Below are 24588 nucleotides of genomic sequence, written 5' to 3' on the forward strand. Positions count from 1 at the left end.
TTTATTTTTTTTTCCTTCTAAATGAAACAACTAAAGTCATTTCAACATAGTTCCATGACATCAAGTTCCCTCAAGATGGCTGCAAAGCACTGTTTTTGTCCAAATGAACCTCCTCATTTCACATCAACATGGTTCCTTTGCGACATCAAAGCACTAGTTTTGTCTTAATGAAACATCTGAACTTACTTCAACATAGTTCCTTGACACCCAGATTCCCCGAGATGGCGTCAAAGCCCTATTTTTGTCTAAATACTACTCATCTCATGGCCGCGTAGTTTGCCGCCTCCTTGTTCCGTGTGTCACGTATGTGCCACACGCGTGCCCGTCCTTTGCCACCCCGGCGTGAGAAAGCGCAAGTGATGAAAAGACGCGCCGCCGCAGTTCCCGAGTGCGCTGGAGAGACCATGGAGGATTTGTGCCGACTCGGCGGTTTGGACCCTTTGTGGGTGAGTTGAGCGCAGTTTCGGGGTTCGCGTGCCGGAATTTGGGGTTTTGTTTCCATGCGGCTCAAATGAGCAAAAAGTGATTTGGAAAGGAAATTCCGAGCGTCTGTCAGCAACTTGACAGTTTTTCCAATGACGTGTTGTGTTTGAGACAAAACGTCACTTTGCCTCGATAGCTTCATGCTAACACATAATGGAAAACGCCACTAATGGGCTAACAAAAGTAGCTTCTAGCACAGAACACAAATGCTGCATCAACACGCGTGAACGCACAACGTAACAATAGCGGAATGCAAGTATCGCATGCATCGTCTGCGAAGAACGACTGCTATTAGTGCAGCTTCGAGTCATTTGCAGTCGTTGCGGAACTTCTTCGTTTGTGTTTGCATGCATTTGCATTATTACCACGTTTTCGATTTTCCTCATGAGAAAAACAGATTATTGGCATCTACGTTCATTTCAATGGGGAAAGATGATTTGAGATGCGACCGATTTGGGCCACAGAATCAATTCAAGTTGTGCAGTCGTTATATATTTCCAAAGGGGAAACGGAAATGTGGAACAAGTCGAAAGCCAAAAAGTGAGCAGAAAAGGGCAAAATCAAGCGAGCCCCAGACGGAACTTATACAGCGTGAAAATATGTCCTCAAAAACTTTTGCAAAGGCTAAAAGGTGCGACGTTGCGTCGGATGTCGGATGTCGGATTTCGGCGTTCGCGCAGTTGCAGCTGAGCTTGTTCGATTTCCCGACGTTGTCCGTGCACGACTGACTCGCGTGGCTTCCAGGACTGGAACGTGACGTGGTTCACCCGCGATCCGGACCTGACGCGCTGCTTCCAGCGCACCGTCCTGGTCTGCTCGCCGTGCGTCTTCCTGTGGACTTGCTGCCCGGTCTACCTGCTCTACCTGCACGTGCGCCCCCCGCGGCGGCCCCTGCCGCTCTCCTGGCTGTGCTGCGCCAAGACGGTAAGCATTGACCGCAAACCGTAAACCGTAAACGGGCCAGCCCTTTGCGAGCCTTTCGTCAAGGAAAATGGCACAAATCTGCGAACAACTGATGACTGTCATGTAAAGGTTATTCCGTCGAACAATATGTGTCAACAAGCACGGTACCGAGTAAAAAAACAAAAAAAAAAACAATCGACACTCTTGTAGACGTGAAAAACTGGGGACGATTGATGCTCTCTCGTCATCGCCACATGTTAAAACAAACAAACAAACACGGAAAGAATTGTACGGAAAAAACAACAACAAAGAAGCGAAAAAGCGGCCATCCATCCGCTTCTCCTCATGTGGGTCGCGGGCGAGAGGCGGGGTACGCCCTCGACTGGTCGCCGGCCGATCGCAGAGGAACAAACAGACCATTCACACCTACGGGCAATTTAGAGTCCTCAATCAAGCCACCGTGCGTGTTTTGGGGGACGTGGGAGGAAAGCCGCGCGGGCGCGGCGACGACACGCAAACTCCACAAAGGCGCGGCCGGACTTCAACCCGCAACCTCTCAACTGTGAGGCGGACGTGCTAACCGCTCAGAAAAACACGAATAACGAAAAATCTATGAATCATTGACCTCCTCTGAAAAACGTACTTATTTATTCTTTTGCACAAAAATACAAATAATCCCCCCAAAATGTGAAGAAGCGGACGATTTTGTCAACACACAAATGAAAAAACAACCCGTCAATACGTTTCCACAAATTCGCAAGCAGGCGAATTTGTGAATATTCGGGGGTCCGCTGTACTGACGACGATGGCGTCGATGTCGTCGGCAGCTTCTCACTTTGAGCCTGGCGTCGTTGAGCCTCCTGGAGATGTTCTCCGTCCTGCTGAAGAAGAGCGAGGAGCTCGGCAGCCGCGCCGTCTTCCTGCTCGGCCCGCTCGTCCGAGCTTTCACTCTCGTACGTCGCCGCTCGGACGCCTCGGAGTCGCTCGCTCGGTCCGGAGACGCTTTCTGGCAAATGTCCTCCTCCTGTAGGTTCTGGCCGCGCTCGTGGTCCACGCGGAGAGGAGGAAAGGCAGCCGCTCGTCCGTCGTGCTCTTCGTCTTCTGGACGCTCGTGCTCCTCTGCGCCGTCGTCCCCCTCAAGGCGGTCGCGGAGCAGATCCGGCATCAGGTACTTGGGCTGGCCTCGTAAAACTATTTGAAACTTTATGAAATCATGCAGTAATGACATGATGAAATCAAATGCAAAGAATGAAAGCTTTTTTGCTTGAATCCAGTGGACATTGTGCTGCTCCTTCCGCTGTGCACACCTTGGCCACCGTGGGGCAATATAACACAGACGTACGTGGAGACGGTCGCAACTCGGCAGTAAGCTGCAGTGATATTAGTTTTTTGTTTTTTTTGCAGAGGATAAAGAATGTACGCGAGAGAATATTGTTATATTATCTGTCCGCTTTCAGTTTGACTCTCGGTCGCTTGAAGAGTTCTAGCTCCCGCGACGTCGACGCGAGTTTGGTAGCACGCCTATCTCGTTTTGCGTCGTGTGTTAGCACGAGGCTCGCGGTAGGCAACAGCCGCCGCCGCGTGACCCCGAGCTCGCTGTCGAGGCGTTTTTCGCGGTGGCGTGTTCCTCTTCTGTCAGCTGCCAAAAGTCACGGGCAGATGAGCAATTTGCGGCTTTGGTTTCACGTGGGGCTGCCAAAGGTTTTTTCGGGCTCTTGACACGTCGCCGCCAAGTCCGGCACGTCTCCGCGGCCCGTGCGCGATTAGTCGCCACCCGGCATGACTAACTGCATCATTTAGCTTGTGTGTGTGTGTATACACACACACACACACACACACGTTCTTGACCCTTTGCGAGGAGCCTGAACAGTTTGTCTTGTACTGCCCCCGGGTGGCCGAGGCAGGCACACCACAAGGAGCGGCACAAAGGCCGTTCAAAGGATTCCAAGAGCCACAAAATGGGTTTTCGTTCGTTTTGTCGGAGGCTGGAAGGCGTTAACGGGATTACATTCATGTCGGTGGGAACGATGGAAGACATTTTGGATTCATCCACGTGTCAGAATAGAAGCTTTTTTCTGCTTCCATCTCTTTATTGAAAAACAGGACATTATTTCCAATTGACAGTGCAGAAAATTCCGAAACATAAATTGATTATGATGAAGTCGATAGTACGATTTACGATTTATGATTTGGTCCGTAACATCCGGCAGAAAATCGGCCAAATGTTTGATATTGACTAAACATAAAAGATCGTTGGTCTGCAAATGTGAGGGACAAAAGAAATGGGACAGTTTTGGAGCGCAACGAGGTCTCGAAACGATTCATCGATGTCGATTCATTTGCCAATTGACTCGTTGTCGATTCATCGATGAATCGCTGCCGGGCTCGTTCACAAATATGCCAGCCCGAAAGATTTTTCAGCTTATCTCGTCAATATTTGAGTTCATAAATAAAAATGCAGACTAGCCTATTTTTTCTGTCACGCAATCGAGCATTTGATTCTGATTTGGATTGGGAATATCATATCATACGCGGCGTTGCCGTGACATGCAAATGAAAAGGAGGAGAAGGCTTTTGAGCCGCTCTTTTCTGTCTTTCTGCTTTCCCATTTCAGGGCTTTTCCTCGGACGCCGTCGCTTTCGTGGCCTTTTTCCTGACTTTTTCCCTGCAAGCGGCCCAAGTGGTGCTGAGCGGCTTCTCGGAGCGCCGGCCGCTCGCCGGGCGCCGCGCCGAGGTACCCGCAACCCGGCGGCGCCGCCGCTCGTTGTCGCGGCTTCGCTCTCAGACGTGCGCTTGCCGTTTGTCTCTTCAGAACACGTGTCCCGAGGAAGACGCCTCCTTCCTGTCCAGGTTTTTCTTCTTCTGGTTCAGCGGGTACGACGGCCGTCGTCGGGACGCTCGCGCTTCGCTCCGGAAACTCAAATTTGGACGCCGGTCGGAATGCGTCGCACTTTTCACCGAGCGAACGCAGTTGGAAACTCACAATTGTGAGAATGCTGAACAGCAACTTAGTCACCACCCATTTAAAAAAAAATAAATAAATAAAAAAAAAATAAAAAAATCGTTATTGAAGGTGCTGCCGATTTTCGCAATTCTACTCGTTCCACATTTCTCCACCGACTCAAACGATTCCAACTTCAACATTTCCCAAACATTGGAGACCTGTTGGGCATTATTTCCCACTTTTCTCCGAATTTCACAATTTTGCACACCAAACAAATCAAGTTCATTGAAGAAATTCCACAGCTTTCCCATTCCAAATTGAAACTCTTTCAGAAGATCTCGGAACTATTTTCCACAGTCAAATTCCCAAATGAAGAGACTTTTACACGTTGACCTCTTCCTTCCAACATTACTTCGCCGATTCAAACGATTTCGACTTCACCACATCGTGGAACGAACCGCTTCCCCCAATTCCTCAACTGTTTTTAATACAAAAAGATTTGTACTACACATCGACCCGGTCCGTCCACGTTTCTTCGGCGATTCAAGTCACGCAAAAATGTTTTGCTCCTTCAAGACGTCTGGACGACGATCACCGTCGCCAAAGATCTTTGCACACTGACGTCTGTATTAAAATCCCATTTCAACATTTCAGTGTTTCGTTTGCGCTCTTCAGCATTCTTCCACAATTTGTAAGTGTTGTTCTTCTCGACTTATGCTAAACATTTGGATGAGGAAACGCTAGTCAGAACGTGCGGTTGCCACTGAACTTTTTCCGCCGACCAGCTTGGCGATTCGGGGCTTCCGGCGCCCCCTGCGGGCGGCCGACTTGTGGACGCTGCGGGACCGGGACTCGTCCGAGCGGATCGCGTCCGAGCTGGAAGCCGCCTGGACGCAAAAGCAAAAGTGGCCGGAGCGGCGGTGAGAAACAAATGCTTGAAACGCGCTTTAAGCTGCGTAGTTTGCGTTGGGAATTCACAGGTCGGCCTTCTGCCATCTAGCGGAAGAGCGTTTCATCGCTCGGCCCGTCGCGAGACGATCTACGTCGCTGACGCGGATTGTTGAACAAACGTACATTGATAAATAGTCCCAGTACACTGGGTTTTTAATTTTTACATTTTTTTTTTATTTTTTTACAAGATATCAAGCATTATTATTATTTTTTTTTTTACTTAAGCAAAATCAAACCTTTGTAAGGAGACATCCCACTAATACACCGCGTTATTAAATTCACAATTTTGGGACCAATCATTTATTGTAATTCAGCCTAATTGGATGCGGAGAGCATTCAAATTAAAGGGAGGGGTCGTCATCCTGAGCTCTTTTCCCACGCTAATGGCCGACGGGATGTTTGCGCAGGACGACGTCTGCGGCGTTCGAGCGTTTCTCAGAGGAAAAAACGCAGCTGCTGACGAAGCCCCCCAAAAGGCGGAACCACGTGGGGTTCCTGCTGCGCGCTCTGGGGCGGAGCTTCGGACCCTACTTCCTGACGGGGACGCTGTGCCTGCTCCTGCACGACGCCGTCATGTTCGCCGTCCCGCAGGTGCTCAGGTGTGTCACCGGCGCTCACAAATTCACCGATCGATTTACCTTTGCTGTTTTTGTGCGCACGCTCGAGTAAGAACAGAATTGCTCTGGCGCCATCTAGTGGCATGTCTGCGCTGAATTGAGTTGCGTCATTTGGACAAAAGTAGTCCTTTCTTCCACCTTGTGGCATATACAGGCAATTACAGTTTTTTGGGGGTCGTCACTGACTTACTGGTGGAATTTTGGCTGGGCCCCAAACCCCCACCAAGAGTTAGTCTGGATTGTTGGTTTGTTTTATTTACTTTTTATTTCATTTTGACGATCGATTTTTAAAAAAAAATTGTTTTATTTTTTTTTGTCTAATTCACTTCGTTTCAATCAGGTTTTAGAAGAGGTTTTCTACTTTGAGTAGTTTTTCTTTTTTAATGCTCATTTTTTTAGTTCATTATTTTTTTTGGGGGGGGGGGGTTATATGGGCATTTGTCAGGTGTGAGAAGCCAGAAAATATCGTGGAATAAAAACTTTCAAAAAAAGTAAATAAATACAGTCTCGGCCTAACAAAACCAAAGTAAAGAATGCAATTTGTGTCAAAATTGCGTGTGAATCTGAAATGCTATGTTATTAATTGGTTGTCGAAATGGTGACTGAGACGTGGAATGATTGGAATCGCTCCAAAAATGTGGAAAATCTCTCTCTCAATTTGGGAATTGTATTTTTAAATGTTGGAATCTTGGGAATGTGATAAATTGTTCAGTAAATGTCGCGAATGAGAGGAATATTTTGAGGTTGGAATAGTTTGAATCGGTGGAGAAATGTGGAAGGACCAAAATATTGGCACAATAATTCAACGTTGGACAAATTTTACACTTGAACACTTTACAACATAAGACAAAGATAATTACATTCAAATAAAAATAAAAAAAGATTTAATTTTTCCCCCTCTGATAAAGTTAAGTACCCTAGTTTCTCGTGTATATTGCGCATTCTTACCCCCCCCCCCCCAAATTGTTAAAAGTCTATAGTGCACATTATACATAGGTATAGAGGCAAATGGAAAAAAAACGTTCCATTTTATACATTTTATAATACGGGCCCGCGTGCGCCACGGATGATGCCCCGCCCTCACGGCGACTCGCCGCGTCTGACGAGTCCCTCCGTCGACTAACGGCCCGCTGAATTATGTTATTCGTGATATATTTTTTTTAATCCTTCTTTGTAATTGTATTCAGCCAAATATCAGAATCAGCCTTAAAAAAAAATCCATATCAGTCGGGCCCCAATAATAATAATAATAATTCCGCTTGTTGTTGTCCAATAATGTGCCACACGGTATGCGTGAATGGCATTCACACGCTAAGGCTAAGGCTAAGGCTATTTGTGCGCAGCCTCCTGCTGGGCTTCATGCGGGACGAGGACGCGGCCCCGTGGAAAGGCTTCCTGTTCGCCGGCCTGCTCTTCCTGCTCTCTTGCCTGCAGTCGCTGCTCAACCATCAGTACATGTACCGATGCTTCACGCTCGGCATGAGGCTCAAGAGCGCCGTCGTGGCCCTCGTCTACCGCAAGGTACGCGCACGCTTCTTCTTCCCTGTCCTTTTCTGCGGGCTTTGTTGGAGTTGTCGGCGGGACCGCCGTCCGAATCGAGAGAAAAAGCACCTCTCGTGCCTTGGCTTACGAGATGAAGTTGCTCGTCAACCAAGATTGTAACTCCAAATCATCTTTCCCCGTTGAAATGAATGAAAATGTCCTTAATCCGTTCCGTTCCTGCTCGTCTTCCTTTCTGTGAGATCACGGCAGGCTTTGAGACTGCCGGAGAAGCAGAATCTCGATGCGCGTGGTGTCCCGTGTCGAGCTTACCGGAGCACACCACACGCAACGCCGCCAAAACTGTTAAATGCCAGATTTGTTTCCATCTTTATGTGTGGGGTCTGTCACAGATGAACAATCTCTTACGAAAGGAAAAATCCTTCATGCGTGTACCGGGCCTACACACCATCGAACGATGCTGTTCCGAGCGGTCTGCGAGTCGGCGCGGTGACTCTGTTTTTGTCCGCCGTTTGCGTTTTCTGCGGGTCTTCAAATGCTCTTTTGTTATTTGTTGGACCTTTGCATTTGGCGCAGTGTCTGGTGATGAGCAGTGCCGCTCGCCGTCAGTGCACGGTGGGAGAAATCATCAACCTGATTTCCGTGGACACCCAGAAGATGATGGACTTTGTGGTTTACGTCAACAGCGTGTGGGTGGCGCCCATCGAGATTGCGCTGTGCTTCTACTTCCTGTCTAATGTAAGAGAAACCCGTCTTGTTGTTGTTGTTGTTGTACAGTATATGGAGAAGCCCCAAAAAAGCTTCTCCTAGCCTGAAGTCACGATGCAAGTAACCAATGAGATGCCGGCTGATCGGCAGCTGCTCGGTCTGTCGGCGTCGGCCGGCGTCAGCGCCGTCGTCCTGATCTTCCCTCTGAACGGTCTCATCGCAAAGCTGAGGAGCAAGCTGCAGGTGAGGTTGCCGGGCGCCGTCATTGCTCCGGCGACACTGTCCGACCGGAAAACGCTTCCCCCAGGAAGTGCAGATGGACTTCATGGACGGTCGCATCAAGCTGATGAACGAGATCGTGAGCGGAGTGAAGATCCTCAAGTTCTACGCCTGGGAGGACGCCTTCCTGCGTCGCATTGGCGTCCTGAGAGACGGCGAACTGGACGCCCTGAAGAAGTCTCAAGTCCTCTACTCGGTCTCGCTGGCCTCCTTCAACTCCTCCTCCTTCCTGGTGAGACCTCGCTTCCAGCTTATTCGTCATTTATTCATCCATTTCCTTCAGGTGTTGTGGAGCCTATCACGGCTGACTTTGGGCGAGAGGCGGGGTACGTGCCGGACTGGTCGCGGGCCACATAGACCGCAAGCATTCACACTCTCATTCCCACCAACGGACAATTTGGAGTCGTGGGTGAAGCTCACGTGCTAACATGTTTTTGCAATGTGGGAGAAAACAATCTACACGTTTGATGTTGAATCTTGTCATTGTTCATCCTTTGTCTTGCGACTTCTCTTCTCAGATCGCCTTTGCCGTGTTTGCGGTTTACGTGTTGATTGACGAGCAGAACGTTCTGGATGCGCAGAAAATCTTCGTGTCCGTCGCGCTCATCAACATCCTGAAGACTCCTTTGAGTCAGCTTCCTTTTGCCATGAACACCACATTGCAGGCAAGTCGCAGGTCACAAAACGCTTGTCCAAAGAACAAGTCATGCCTGACTGTCTGGGCCGATCAGGCTTTTGTTTCACTCAGACGTTTGGGAAACTTCCTGTGCCAAGATGAGCTGAAGTCGGACAACGTGGAAAAACTTCCCCCTTCCGTCGGTACAAAGCAGCTCGCTCGCTCGCCGGTTCTCAAAGGTCCTGGGCGACACACAAAAGCACTTTGTCCTCTTCAGACGGCGACGGAGTTCTGATCCAGGACGGACATTTTGCTTGGTCCCAAGACGGCGCGCCGTGCTTGCAGGGAATCAACTTGAAGGTTGGAATACAATCTTTTCTCAAAGCCGAACCCTTCGCGGTTAGTGTTGCTGATATGTTTTCGAGTCGGGTTCGTCAAGTTTTTCAAAACTCTGTCTGCATCGGCCCCTATTACTATTAGGAAGGCTCATTATTTACCTTTCCGTCGTCCGGGTCGCCAATTGCAATCATCCACGTCCGACCTTTCCGAGTAGGATTCAAAGTCGTCTTTGTCCCCGTCTGTATTCCACAATGAGTCCGACGTTGTTGATGTTGTCGTCTCGTCCGTGTTACCTTCCTCGTTAGCCTCTTCTTTTAAGGGCAACAAGTCCTGGAATCTCCTTGTCACACTTCTGCCTAACTAAGGTGTACACAATCAGATGTGGAAGCTGATATTCTGAAAAGGCTAAAGCAGAAATGAGAAAATTGCAGGGGAGTTTATGCAAATAGATGAATTTCGCGCACGCAAAGTCATTTATCAAACTTGAGCCCAATTGCCGTGGTTCATTTTGCGTCTTCAAATACCGCATCTGAACCGGCCTCAGAGCGGTGAAGAATGAGGGGCAGCGAGGAGAACGTTTCCCTTTGGGTCAACCTTTTTGAAACACCAGAAACAAAACGGATGTTGACGTGGTCTCTTCCGCAATGCAATTTTGGAGATTGTGAATGATCTAAGGGCGGACTTGGAGCCAGTCGTAAGAAGGAGTCATGCCATATCACCTTCAGAATCAGAATCATCTTTATTTATTTGCCAAGTATGTCCAAAAATACACACAAGGAATTTGTCTCCGGTAGTCGGAGCCGCTCGAGTACGACAACAGACGGTCAATTGACAGAGAACACTTGGAGACGTAAAGACATTGAGAAAAAACAGTCACTGAGCAATAAAAGGTTATGCCGGTACATTTAAAAAAAAAAAAATTGGACAATTGCGCAAAAGATGCAGATTCCTCTAGCACTTAGAGCAGTTCGAATGACTAATATAGCAATAGTCCGGTGCAATGAGCATTGTGCGAAGGGCGCCGAGACTTCAAGCGAGTAGCGCGATCATCTGGGACAATGACGATTGTGCAAATGGCGCAGATACTCCTCAGTCAGTGTGCAAGTGGGGCAGATGCTACTCTGGCATGAGTAGCCAGTATTGGTCAACAACAGATATGCAAATAGTGCAGCGTGGCGAGACAACTACAGTGAGTGCACGAGTAATGTATAATTGGCCCCACAGAAATATGACAACAAACTCGGACAAAAAAATTGGCAGCATGTTGTAATGGAATTGTAAGACGCTGATGGCAAGAGGGAAGAAGCTGTTGGAATGTCTGCTAGTTCTAGTTTGCATTGATCGGTTGCGCCTACCTGAGGGAAGGAGCCGGTGACCGGGATGCGGAGGGTCCGAGAGGATTTTGCACGCTCTTGTCTTAGTTCTGGCAGCGTGCAAGTCCTCAAGTGCGGGTAGAGGGGTACCGACAATCTTTTTAGCAGTTTTGACTGTCCGTTGCAGTCGGAGTTTGTCCTTTTTTGTAGCAGCACCAAACCAGACTGTGATGGAAGAACACAGTACTGATTCGATGACCGCTGTGTAGAACTGCCTCAGCAGCCCGTGCTTCCTCAGAAGCCGCAGGAAGTACATCTGCTGGGCCTTTTTGAGGACGGAGTTGATGTTGATCGCCCACTTCAGGTCCTGAGAGACTGTAATTCCCAGGAACTTGAAGGTCTCGACGGTTGACACAAGGCAGCTGGACAGCGTGAGGGGCAGCTGTGGCGAAGGATGCCTCCTGAAGTCCACGATCATCTCTACAGTCTTGAGCGTGTTCAGCTCCAGGTTGTGTCGGCCGCACCGCAGCTCCGGCCGCTCCGCTTCCTGTTGGTATGCAGACTCGTCACCATGCTTGATGAGGCCGATGACAGTGGTGTCATCTGCGAACTTCAGGAGTTTGACAGTCGAGTGCGTTGAGGTGCAGTCGTTTGTGGAGAGAGAGAGAAGAGCAGCGGAGAGAGGACACAACCTTGGGGCGCCCCAGTGCTGATGCTGCGTGTGTGGATGAGGTGGTCTCTCCCAGCCTCACCTGCTGTGTCCTGCCCGTCAATCCACTGGCAGATGGCAGGCGAGACGCTGAGCTGGAGAAGCTTGGAGGAAAGGAGTTCAGGGATGATGGCGTTGAACGCTGAGCTGAAGTCCACGAAGAGGATCCTCGCGTAGGTCCCCGCGCCGTCGAGGTGTTCTAGGATGAAGTGCAGTCCCATGTTGACTGCATCATCCGCAGACCTGTTGGCTCGGTAGGCAAACTGGAGGGGGTCCAGCAGGGGACCTGTGACGCTCTTGAGGTGGGTTATATAACCTGTGATATAACTCTGCGTATCCGTGTCTCCGGGTCATCGCTCCCAGAGCACTTCTTCGATTACATCTACTGTCCCAAATATATTACGCAGGATGGGCATATACAACCAGATCCCACGTACTCTGAGTGAATTAAATAAAGCAAAAGATGGCTTTTCTGCGCATGCTGGCATCACCAAAATGATCAGAGCGATTGATTTCCTTTCTGTAACTCAGTCATATGTTTTTTTTTTTTGTCTTCCGCTTGCACTTTCAGTTCTATTCCTTCAAATTGAATTTTCCACTTGCGATGTCCTCCCAAATGTTCCGTGGTTAAAATCGTCAGAGCGACTTCAAGCGTAACAATCCTCCCTAAAATATGGCAGCCTCCGCCACTTTGACACCTGTTACCAACAGCACGTGCAATCTGTTAGCTCCTTAGCTCACAAGCAATTTAGCGAAGTCTGCCGTAGAGAATCTCCGTCAACTTACTTCTGATTTAATCCTAATGTAAAGAACGTATGCAATGTGCGTAATATCCACGCTCATGCGTCAACAGGTACACAAGTGACATCAGGTCACCGAAAGCACCCTGAACTCACTCAATGCAAATATTTGAATGTTTTTCAAAGGTGAAGAGCGGAACACTGGTGGCCGTGGTCGGCCACGTCGGATCAGGAAAGTCTTCCCTGCTGTCGGCCATTTTGGGAGAGATGACGAGGAGGAGCGGCTCGGTCCTGGTCGGGGTGAGTTTGACGCAAAAAGGTGCCGGATCTTGTCTGGGCCCGCTCCAGTCTTCAGGACTAGAAACGGACTCTTTGATAATACAGTGAATCGCTGCATATTTGTGGTTCGCTATTCACAAATTGTTTTCCGGCAATTACAAACCTTTTTTGGGAGTTATCAATTACTCGCGGATTTGGCTATTCAATGCAGGGCACTTAGTTTGCCTAAAGGTCCAAGTGATTCTCCTCCGGTTTGCGCCGACTTCCACAGGGTTCCGTAGCATATGTTCCTCAGCAGGCCTGGATTCAGAATGCCACACTGGAGGAGAACATTTTGTTCGGGCTGGAGAGGAAGGCGAGCTGGTATCATCGCGTACTCGAAGCCTGCGCTATGTGGCCGGATCTGGAAGTCCTCCCGGCTGGAGACGCCACCGAGATTGGGGAAAAGGTACAAAGCCGCGTCGTGTGAGACCAGGAGGAATAAGGAGGAATGACGCGTCGACTGGCCGCAGGGCTTGAACCTGTCCGGAGGTCAGAAGCAGAGGATAAGCTTGGCTCGAGCTGTGTACAGGAAGTCTGACGTTTACCTGCTGGATGACCCGCTGTCCGCCGTCGACACGCATGTTGGCCAACACATCTTTGACCGAGTCATTGGACCCAAAGGACTTCTGAAGAACAAGGTGGGGAAGTCATCTTTGATCATTTACCAAGATCCGAAAATGCATGTTCACTCTAACAGAACGCAACAGGTGGAAAAGTGGTGGAGACGGCCGTATTTAAAAGTAGGTTTTGCGCTTTAGGTAGCTCTCATTGTTTACAACATGGAAAATTTGGGAGAGAACCACAAGCAAAAAAGGTGACTGGTAACAAACCCATCGAAACTACCGTGACAATAATTTCAGAGAAGTGGGCAAGCGTATGAAAGCCATGTTTCGTTTGATTGTGCCCATCCCGTCTAACATTGCATTTAAAACTTGGGACGGCACGCCCGGAAGACTGCTCTGGGAGCGGCCAGGACCGATTTTCACTGCGCTAAGACCCGACGCAAGGAAAATGCAAACTTGATGCAGAATTTTGCCACAGGTGATATGACATGACACCTTCTTGTGACGGACTCCCAAGAGGTCAGCCACATAGATCATTCGAAAGCTCCAAAGTTACATTGCTGAATAGCTTTTATCATGTCACAATCGTTTTTGGTTCTGGCATTTCCGCAGGCACGGCGATGCACAGCGCTGCCGGATTGCACTTTTCAAAAGCGCAAAATCAGCCGGCGCAATTGGTCTCAGGTTTGATGAATCGCATTGCGCTTCCTAAATGGATCTAATTGCAAAATGGACTGCGTTGCTATTTGCACATTTGACCGAGGCAATCTTGGGTGTGCCTGGTTCATAGATTGGCTTCTACATTCGTTTGCACGTGTTTTTGCTCAAGCTAACCTTAAGTAAATCAGGCCCAAAGTGTTGTGGTTCCTCTGAGCCATCGCATAAGAGCATACGCTTTGTTTTGTTTTGTCTAGACGCGAGTGCTGGTCACCCACAGCCTCAGCCTGTTGTCCAGGGTCGACTTGGTGCTGGTGATGGAGGAGGGTCGTGTCTCCGAGATGGGATCGTACTCGCAACTGTTAGACCGCAAAGCAGCTTTTGCCAAATTGATTCAGAACTTTAGTGGAAACCAGCCCAGCGAAAGCTCCGCCTACAAACGTGGTAACCAAGAACAACGGCACGGTGCACCAAAACATCTGAGAACACGGCTTCGCTGAAATATGTCACGTTGTTTTGTCTTCGCAGTCAGCAGGAAATCGTTGTCCCGCCTGACTTTCGCTGACTTCTCGATTGATCTTTCTCAGGAGCAGCTCATCAGGTAACAACGCGCATTTGTTTGACTCACGTAGCATGGCACGCGCATCCTAACTCGTCACGCTTCCCTCGTTTCAGCTGCGACATGAGTGGCGCGAGCATTCAGGTCGTGGGGCTCCATGAAGACTTGCCTTCGGATTTTTCTGGCAAACTCACTCAGCCCGACAAGGCTCACGTTGGGAGAGTGAGTCCTTTTGGATTCACTGCAAAACTACAATGTCTGTGCCTTTAAAAACAGGAGACGTGGCTTCATGAGCAAAGTTGAAAACTCACACGCTTGGAAATTAGAACAGCAGCTCAGCAAACTTGTGGAAATAGACGGGAGTTCACTGGAGCTTAGAGCTAAACTGCTAAAAGCTTGTGAGAATTGCCTTGACTTGGTGCTAGACCCTCAAGAATCAGCATGAAAACACTGAGGCGCAGACGGGGAGTTAACATTGAAAACATTAACACTGACCCGCGTCTTTCGTTGTCAGGTAAAGCTGCAAGTATACGGCGAATACTTCCGAACCGTGGGCCTGACCTTCATCGTGACCATCGTCTTCCTGTGCGCCTTCCAGCAGGCCGCCTCGTTAGCCTACAGCTACTGGCTCAGCCTCTGGGCCGACGACCGTCCCGTCAACGGCACCCAGATCGACCATGTGCTCAGACTCGGCGTGTTCGGAGCTCTGGGCTTGACTCAAGGTCTGAAGGCTTCTTGAATTTGTCACCTGATCAACAGTGGCGGCATAGGAACAAAAATCGCAAGATCTTAGCATAGGACAAAATCTCTTTTTCACATTTTCTGTCTTGAGTGTCAATGTGGGGAAGACCCTTGAAGTCCTAGGAACAGACAGAGGGCCTGATTTACTCAGATCCTAAAGAGCAGATTGCGCTAAATTGCGTTTGACTCACTAACATTTGTGCGCTGTTGGCAATAGGTGTAAAACTGGTGGAGAGCGGCGTATTCAAAAGCCAGTTTTGCGCTTTAGGTAGCTCTGATGGTTTTCACCATGGGAAATTTTGAAAGAGCGCCGAAAGCGTAAAATGAAGTTTGAAGTGCTGGAATTGAAGGTGCTAGTGGAAGACAAACTAACCCTTACTGAGTTACGATCATTTTGGGGGAGCCAGAAAGCACAAAAAAATTGCCTTTTCAATTTTTATGGGAATTAGATGGAGCGCATGTTGCCCATCTGGAAAACTTGCATCAGCACATTCGGAAAACTGCTCGAGGAGCGACCAGAACCAATTGTCAGAGTGCAAGGAAATGAAAGTTGATGCAGAGTTTTGTCAGAGCTGATATGGCATGACTCCTTTAGATCACAGGTGTCAAACTCATGGCCCGGGGGCCAGATCCAGCCCGCCACAGCGACAGTGACACCACAGTGAGCAAAAAAATTGGCCTACTTGAAAAAGGCTAATATCGGCCGATTTAATTGGCTGGCCGATTAATCGGTTGGGCCTTACTCTTGATACATAAAATTGACATGAACACAATAACAGATCATGTTGAAGGAAACCCTCTCTTTCTTACTGACCCACATGATGTGTCAAACCGCAGTATAGCTGCAACTATTGGCGAGGTGGACTTACTCGATGGAAGATTTTTTTTTTGGCAGCTGGTATCGGCAGCCTTCACGAATACCCGATACCGTGAAATAAGGGATCGCTCCGATACCAATACCTGGTATAAGGGATCGCTCCGATACCAATACCTGGTATCGGTACTCGCCCATCTCTAGTTTACCGTCATAACGGCCCTTTGCGGTAAACCATAAGTCGGATGTGGCCCGTGACAAAAAAAAGAGTTTAACACCCCTGCTAGATCATTCACAAGCTCCAAAACTACGTTGCAAAACTTCAGCAAATCCGTCCCAAAAAGTGTCCTGTCAAGAATGTCACGAAATAAATTCCAATTCAAAAGTTTGACGGTCAACGACTCGACGCTTGATCAGGTCTGGCCATGTTTGGAACCACTCTGACCGTGGCTCTGGGCGGGATCGTAGCCTCGCGCCACCTTCACGCCGATCTGCTCTGCAACGTCCTGCGCTCGCCAATGTCGTTTTTCGAGGCCACGCCCAGCGGAAACCTCCTGAACCGCTTCTCCAAGGAGATCGACGCCATTGATTGCATGATACCCGAAGGCCTCAAGATGATGCTGGGCTACCTGTTCAAGCTCCTGGAAGTGTGCATCATCGTTTTGGTGGCCACTCCCTTCAGTGGCCTGGTGCTGCTCCCGCTCGCCTGCCTCTACATCTTCATACAGGTGACCTTGTTTTAGTCCTTGTCGCCGCCCTCTTCAGGAGAGCGCCCTTGTCATTGTGTCGCTGTGCAGAGCTTCTACGTGGCGGCGTCGTGTCAACTCCGGCGACTGGAGGCGGTCAGTCGCTCTCCCCTCTACAGTCACTTCAACGAGACGGTGCAGGGCGTCTGCGTCATTCGGGCCTTCGGCGAACAGAAACGTTTTGTACGGCAGGCCCATCTTCGCATTGACAAGAACCAGGAAGCTTATTTCCCACGATTTGTGGCTACCAGGTGCATTGAACACAAAATCGTACCAAGTCTAGTTACTCTTTTCACATTTACATCTTTAGTTTAATCACACATACTTCTGGGTGGCAAAAACTCAAGAATTCTCACAGTAAACAAACCAAACAAAAAAGTGGCATTTGACCAAGGCCACAAATAGCCAGATCTTGAAATGGATTCGTAAGTGAACAGGCAGCCAACGGAAGGAGGCCAGGACAGGAGTTATGTGTTCCAATTAGGGGACGAGCTGCGGCATTGGAGGGAGGACTGGCTGACTCCAAAGTAAAGTGCATTACATGAATGCAGCCTTGATGTGATGACGGCCTAGATTACCGCTTCAAAGTGCTCTTGTGGAGAAAAAAAAAAAAAAAAAAAAAAAGCTTCAGCTTTACCAGCTGCCGGAGGTGAAACCTCAAAAACAGCAAGTTTTGGTCATGGTTTCAGTTCAGGTCAGTGGTAGGCTGGTAGCGATCACATCTCTGCCACCCAGAAGTTCCCTGCAAGCGTCTGTTGTTTCCAAACATGATGGAAAAAGTCTATTCTTTTAGATTACATTCCTAAACGGAGCTTCTACCGGTCTACCAGATGGTTGGCGGTCAATCTGGAGTTTCTGGGGAATCTTCTGGTTCTGGCTGCTGCTGTCTTGTCGGTGCGAAGTCGGGACGAGCTCAGTCCGGGTGTCGTGGGTTTGGCGCTGTCCCACTCGCTCCAGGTTTAAACACACATCCACTGATAAGTCACCTAGACAAACATTTAACTCATTGACTGCCAGCAACCGTTTTAGAGCATTTTGACTGATCTTTCAAGACCCTCAGAATATCGTGTTCGTTTCTCGCTTTTTCCGGTTTTTTTTAGTAATCAGCAGTAGAAAGCGTTTGGTTTCACCGCCACTTTTAACGTTCCAGTCACATTGCTGTTTTATTACCGAGGCCGCAATCACATCTGCTTTTTGTGACGCAGGTGACGGGGATCCTGAGCTGGATTGTTCGATCCTGGACTGACGTGGAGAACAACATTGTGTCGGTGGAAAGAGTGAAGGAGTACGCCAACACGCCCAAAGAGGTTTGCTTGTGGCATGAGGTGTTGTGTTGGTTGCTTTCTCCGACCGACTTGCATCTCTTCTTCAGGCAGCTTGGCTAACGGAGAACACTCATCTCGCAGCGGATTGGCCGACGAAAGGAAGCATCCGGTTCGTGGACTACGGGCTGCAGTATCGGAAAGGTCTGGACTGGGCCTTGAAGGGGATCTCCATCAGCATCCAAGAAAAAGAGAAGGTGACGAAGTGGGAAACTTTTGGATTGGCTTGATTCGTCACCATTTGTCAAATATGCTCAATGTCATCTTTAACATTCAACCCATGAAAGAACATTCAATGCTGGTCCTTCACTCTCCATTAAAGATTATCCAGTGTCAGATTGTATCTCGGTTTTTGCCACGACTGGCTGAGGGGAAGCAGTACGTAGCATGCCTTGCTAGGTTGGCGCTACGATCCTTGCGACCACAGCAGCCCCGTTGACCTGAAACGCAGTGGCGCACCGGGATTTCCCAGCCCCTGTATTCAGTTCTTGCAAGGTTTTCTCACGGTCTATGTGGTTGGGGGCAGGGCTGCCGAGTTCCGGAGGCTCAAAGGAGCAATACTGTGCGGGCTGCGGTCTACCTCGGATGCCAGTCTGCCCCTCTAGGTTTAGATGGGCTCTCTCACATTTCTCTTGTTTAGATCAAGGTCTGTCAAGGCTTTCTACGGAAGAAATATGGACACGGGGCAGTTTTGGAGCACGTTTGTGGCCTCGGCAGTCTCGAATGAAGCTCCCTTGCTGTGCTCGGCTTCAAACTGCTTCCCAGACCGAAAGTGCCGTGCCAGAAGGTCGTAGAACGCAGGCCTGTAAATCGTCAACAAAACGGCTCCCGGACACTTTAAGTGAGAACCATGACAAAAGGTGGCAAAATAGGACCCAACTTTAAAGAACCGCAGCCTCGGGAAGGGTTAGCGGGACCTAGCGTCTTTTCAACTAAACGTACTGCATTCTGCGTCCTATCCTGGCTCAAGCGCTCATGCTAATGCTCGCGCTATCGGCACTGTCGTCGACAGGTAGGGATCGTTGGAAGGACGGGAGCCGGGAAGTCGTCCTTAGCTTTGGCAATTTTTCGTATTCTGGAAGCAGCCACCGGGCGGATCTACATCGATGAAGTGGATATTGCTCAGGTCGGCCTTCGGGACCTTCGCTCCAGGATCACCATCATTCCTCAGGTGACAATCGTCGACGATCAAGTTGATTCAACAGTTAAATGTTGAAAATGTACAAAATTAAATTTAAATTTAAAGTTGTAAATGAATGTGAACATTACAAGCTATCAAGCAATATTCTAATCATTTTATACCACACTAATAACAAGAGGTAAGTTTGTAGTGTTTTTTATTCATAAGAAAAATAACACACTGTAATATTGTACTTAATAAAAACTTACCGTAATGACCTAATTAAATAGAATTGTAAAGAAATGAAACAGTTTTGGAATGTAATGGCCATTGTGCTGCTCCTTCTGGTGTGCGTGCCTTGGCCATCTGGGGGGCAGTATGATAAGTGACCGCTGACCTTTGGCCCTCCAGGATCCGGTGCTGTTTTCAGGCTCTCTCCGGATGAACCTGGACCCGCTTGACGACTGCTCCGACGACGATCTGTGGCGAGCGCTGGAACTCGCTCATCTCGGCGGCTTCGTGTCCGCGCTGCCCGACAAGCTGCGGCATCAATGCTGCGAAGGAGGCGAGAACCTCAGGTACGCCGCCAAAACGACGACGCCGACGGCGCTGCAGCTGATCATAGGCGCTAGATTTGACCTGAAGAAAGGCGTTCGGAAAGATAAAATCCAAATGTATTCAACTTCAAAGTTTTATACGACGGAACTGCACTTAGGCAGTGACTCTTTTGCATACCACTAGAGGGAGACCGACCTACACGAGTTCCGGGTGGCAAAACCTTTTATGGCACCGTCAGGAAACAAACCCGAGCGTGTCCTTCGACCATTTCAGGAATTACGAGGACGACGTTGTCATTTTCTAATAAGATGAAACTATTCCAGGGGGTAAAAAAAAAAGGTACTCTTGTTATGAGAGTAACATTGAAATATGAGAAAACATTTGTTTTCTAATAACATCACAATATCACACGGAGAAAAAATCAATATTTTATGAGAGTAAAGTTAAAATATTATGGGAAATTGTTTAGATTGTTTTTATTAAGTTGCAATAGAATGAGGATTATTTTGCTATTTATATATATATATATTACCAGAAATACATTGGAATATTACGAGGAAAAAAGTTGCAATTTTCCAATTTCATCACAATATCCCATGAAATGGTTGTCATTTTTATAAGAATACATTTACAAAATATGAGAAAAAAAAATTTTTTTAGAAAATTTAATTGCAAATATTTAGAAGAAAATTAACATGACTAGAAATAACACTGAATATTATGAGGCAAACTTTTTTTTTTTTTTTTTTTTTCTCCCCAAGAAAGTTGCAATATCATGAGAAAAAATGGGAAGGAAAAAAAGAAAGAAACAGCAGAAATGATTGGCCGTTTTCTTTAGTGTGGTAGTTTGTGCCTCGTTCTCATCCGGGATGCACGCGCATTTGGAGGCAGTTATCATCTGCCTTGTGCAACTGGCGCCCGACTCGGGTGCAAAAAAACCCTTTTTCTAAGTGCGTGTGTGCGTGCGTGCGTGCAGCGTGGGCCAACGGCAGCTGTTGTGCTTAGCGAGAGCTCTGCTGAGGAAAAGCAAAATCCTCCTCCTGGACGAAGCCACGGCGGCGGTGGACGTGGAGCTGGACCGGCTGATCCAGTCCACCATCCGGACTCACTTCGACCACTGCACCGTCCTCACCATCGCGCACCGACTCAACACTGTCCTGGACTGCGACAGGTCAGGTTCCCCAAGCGCACTCTACCTTGACTTCGCGCTACGGGAAGAATCGAGCCGTTCCGATTCCAATACCGATAGCGCTTATCGATCCGATTCGTCGTGCGTCGATTCTCTCGTAGCGTGAGGGAACGAAAGAATACAAAAGGGTTTGTTTGCTTCAACTTTGGACTGAAGACGCAAGCTCATTCAAATGAGCAAATTCCCCCGCGGGCCTGCAGACGCTCGCGAGGCCGGAAGGCTTCATAGCGACTCGGCCTCTCCTTGAAGACCTTTTTGGCTCTTCTCCACCGAAAGGAACGTCTTTCGATGGTCCAACTTGCAAACGATGGCTGAGAGAAGCTAAAAGTGGGGAAAATATCTTCATATTTGGAAGAATATGAGGCTAAATATGGCAAGGTTTTTATTTCATGATAAAAAAAAATGTACAATATTATACTTCATACAAACATACAGTCGTGAAATAATGAAATTGAATTCAAAAGCATGAAACCGTTTTTGTCACAATTGAATGCACATTTTGCTGCTCAACAGTAGTACACCGTATACGATGTGCATTTTATTCATTGTAATGTGTGTTCATATTTTTTTATTTTTTTTTTTGCAGTTTTAATGTTTTAGGCTAGGAAGGGTTTATTTTAGCACCCCAAAAAATGACAGCATGCACTCCCGAAAACCCTTATTGGTTGTTTATCGCCGCTTATTCGGGATCGAAATCGATGTTTAGTTGCAAGCTCGGAAGCGGTGAGTCAAGGTAGCGCACTTTTGCGGCCCGTCGGCGTGCGGAACCATTGAATGTTGCATCTTGCGTCCCGTCAGGATCGCGGTGATGGAGCGCGGCGCCATCGTGGAGATGGACGCGCCCGCTCGCCTCATCCAGCAGCGAGGCGCCTTCTACCAAATGTGCCAGCAGGCCGGATTAGTTTGAGCGCACGCCAGCCCAACGCGGACGGACACGACGTACGCGTGAACGTAGCGCTTCAAGGAATACCGCTTTTGGGAAGTATTTACATTAAATTGAGTGTGCAGTAAACCTCTTAAGGCTCTCGTTTGATTTTGTAGGAGTTCGACTGATGACAATTTCGGCAAGTGCTGGCGACCGTATGCTCACGTACTGCGGATATTGACTCATTTGGTGTGGTAGGCGAAGAATTGTGTCCAAAATATCCACGAATGTCCTGAGCCAATGCGGCGCCGCCACACGAGGCGGTCGTTGTTCTCGGTCCGGTTTTGCGATATCGGACCCGTCTGCGTGATGTCATTCATTTCCCGATATCGGTCCGATGGTTATGCTGCACCCCAGTTGTTTTTTTACAGCGCACATAAATGCAAACACAATTTATTTGTTTTTGGGTTGGTGTGTGTGTGTGTGTGTGTGTGTGTGTTTGCATGCGCATACATGTATGTCACAGGTGTCAAACTCGAGACCCGGGGGCCAGATCGGGCCCACCGCATCCTTTAATGTGGCCCGCAAAAGCAAATAATGCGCGTCAACTTCGTTTCCTGCTAAAGTACCAAAATTGTAAATTGTCTTCACTTTTAATAACGTTGATATTGCAATCGTTTTTTGGAACCGTTCTCCCTTTGCAAAATAAACTGAATAATGTTTGCACAAACAAACCTTTTACGTTTTAATTTTTACTTCTGATTTCAAAACTAGTCATCCATCAATTGTATGTGCATATTTACGGAAGCGTATTGCATTCACTTGGATAAAAAGAGACAACTCCTGTTTTTCGGACATATTTTTTTCTGAGTTATCGGGACACATCGAACTCACGCGAGAACCTGCGAACTCCAAGTGACTCTTTGCGGACTCACTAATGGCGGATTACTGCTCGCACACCTTCAACCTGCCCACACACGTTTACGTTACCAGTTCAATTAAGGTGCCTGCGTAACCCCCGATGTGTGATCGTTTGTGTTTGTACGTATTTTTGTTTGTGTGTTTTCCTTTGTGTTTGTGTCCCACAAGCACGCACACACAATCATGTGTGCGCATGTGCGTGTGTAGTGAACTGCGACCTTTCAGGACGCGACCTTCAGGAGGCCAACCTACGCGGCTCCGACGTGAAGGGCGCCATCTTCGAGGAGATGCTAACGTCGTCAACACCGCCCCCCTGCGGGACAACACGTGTATGACACTCCTCCGCTCGACTTGGCGCTCGCCACTGTTTATCGTCGTATTGTTGCCCCCCAAAAAACATACGTTGATTGGTCACACTTGACTAAATGAGATGAAAAGTTTACAAACATTCACTTGATCTTTTGAGAAACATTCGTTACGCCACATTTGTGTCCTGCCCCTCGTAGAACCAAACGAGGAAAAAAACAAGTTATATATTTCACCTTTTAATGTGATAAGTTTCACGTTCACCTGAAATGTGTTATAACGTGAAACCTATCATGTTAAAAGGGGAAATTAATCACTTTTGAATGTGAAATTCATTGTGAACTTGTGTTCAAGGAAATATTTATTACGCTATATGGAGAGAAATTGCTCTGTCAGCAATAAGCTTGCATAGCATTGTTTCCTAACAAAAAGCTGTGCTATGATTGGCTGGCGGGCTGTGCACGTGACTCCCCCCCCTGAGGGCTGATTGACGGATGTGTTCCAATGTGGTGACTGTTGTATTTTTACACACGTGACAAGTTTATGATGTCCAGCCCAGTCAAAAGTTTGTTGCGCTTCCTCGTCTAACGTTTATTCAAATTCTTATGATGCTAACGTCTCTTACATGAACGCATATTATCTGGACCATTTTAGTCATGTCGTGCTCATGCATAACAATCCGCATTGATGACGTCATTTGAACTACTGAAAAGAGTTCGGAAGTCAAACTCCCCCAGTGCTTTTGCTGCATGCGGTACCGTTAAGGGGCAGCAGGGGGCGGCAGAGGGCGGTCTCGTTGCATCCTACGGGCTCATGAGAGGACAAACCTCAAGTGGAGAACGTCTGTGTGTGTGTACGCGTGTGTGTTGACGTGAGACTTGAAATCGTGCGTACCAAAAACAAGAGTCGACTTCCGTCGTGTAAAATTCGGAGCTAAAAATACAACTGCGGCGCGTCCTTGGTTACCATGACAACGTGCTTTAACCAGCACACCCGCAGCCGAGAGGTCACGTGACACAAAAGGGAAAATGTGCATTTGTTCGTCCAAATCCAGCGTTGACGTTTATCATTTCGCAATAAATCACAAAGTGCGCGTGGCGATGTGTCAAGCGACATCATGTGTTTGTCAGGAAAGCGCACGCACGCACGCGCGCGCACGCACGCACCGCAAGTCCCGGAATGTCCACGTGCACACGCGCGCCGGCTTTTTTGGGACTCGCCCACACGCGCGCGCGCACACAAAGGCCGTCCACAGTAAGGAGTGATTGAGTGGGAGTCAACTCGTGTTTTTTGATGAGTGTTTTCGTTGTTTCGGGGAAAAACTGTGAAAAGTTCACGCGACACACAACACACGAATGAAATCCGACCGATTTCGCCCGATGGCGGCTGACAACATATGGCTCATGTTGCTATTACTTGATCAAGAGCGGTGAAGACACTCGATTTCCTTTGGCAAATCAATTCATTTTATCGATAGGAGTATTGGAATGATCGGCAGTTGGTATCCATCAAAAAGGTCATCATTGTTTCCAAGACAAAAATATTCATTTTTCAAACTGTTGATGCCGACACGTCTTTACCGTTAGGTTGTCGGAAATGAAGACGACGTTTTTGGCTACATCGCCTTGTTCTCCTTTTCCACGAAAACGCACACAAAGGCGTTCGTTCGTGTTGGTGTCCAAAGAGTTCCTTCGTTTTTTTTGACTTCTCTGACAAACTTTGTTCCTTTTTTTTTGCGTTAACGCCACCGGAGGGAGCGGCGATGTGGCAGACAGCAAAATAAATGCTGGTATTCCTGAGATAG

The 24588-nt window shown here is 48.1% G+C and overlaps 1 protein-coding gene across 3 annotated transcripts; it reads left to right on the forward strand.

Annotated features, from left to right (window-relative positions):
• Window positions 1-91: 91 nt before the first annotated feature.
• Window positions 92-22291, forward strand: LOC133489918 (multidrug resistance-associated protein 1-like). 3 transcript variants are annotated; one of them, XM_061799206.1, is made up of 32 exons: window positions 92-446; window positions 1228-1407; window positions 2214-2339; window positions 2417-2554; window positions 4001-4120; window positions 4199-4260; window positions 5116-5250; window positions 5689-5880; window positions 7242-7419; window positions 7975-8136; window positions 8257-8349; window positions 8414-8617; window positions 8904-9050; window positions 9117-9204; window positions 9279-9361; window positions 12289-12402; window positions 12653-12829; window positions 12894-13061; window positions 13901-14087; window positions 14172-14244; window positions 14319-14424; window positions 14717-14924; window positions 16175-16485; window positions 16555-16754; window positions 17334-17460; window positions 17709-17810; window positions 17876-18022; window positions 18838-18996; window positions 19357-19523; window positions 20480-20674; window positions 21491-21631; window positions 21734-22291. In XM_061799206.1, exons 1-31 carry the CDS (start codon window positions 306-308, stop codon window positions 21597-21599), a joined length of 4599 nt encoding a protein of 1532 aa, XP_061655190.1. In that variant the 5' UTR covers window positions 92-305; the 3' UTR covers window positions 21600-21631; window positions 21734-22291. The 3 variants fall into 3 exon arrangements, with proteins under 3 accessions (XP_061655190.1, XP_061655189.1, XP_061655191.1); XM_061799205.1 differs by lacking the exon at window positions 21734-22291 and having other exon boundaries at window positions 21491-21704; XM_061799207.1 differs by lacking the exon at window positions 21734-22291 and having other exon boundaries at window positions 4199-4236; window positions 21491-21704.
• Window positions 22292-24588: the final 2297 nt, after the last annotated feature.

This window comes from Phyllopteryx taeniolatus, chromosome 15 (genome assembly GCF_024500385.1).
Source record: "Phyllopteryx taeniolatus isolate TA_2022b chromosome 15, UOR_Ptae_1.2, whole genome shotgun sequence".
Lineage (NCBI taxonomy): Eukaryota > Metazoa > Chordata > Actinopteri > Syngnathiformes > Syngnathidae > Phyllopteryx > Phyllopteryx taeniolatus.

Bases quoted from the DNA above. Each gene is read 5' to 3' on its own strand.
- LOC133489918 (XM_061799206.1), top strand. From the start codon at position 306: ATGTGCCACACGCGTGCCCGTCCTTTGCCACCCCGGCGTGAGAAAGCG. The intron at 9,051-9,116 runs GCAAGTCGCAGG...TGGGCCGATCAG, and splicing joins CCATGAACACCACATTGCAG to GCTTTTGTTTCACTCAGACG. The intron at 14,245-14,318 runs GTAACAACGCGC...CCCTCGTTTCAG, and splicing joins TCTCAGGAGCAGCTCATCAG to CTGCGACATGAGTGGCGCGA.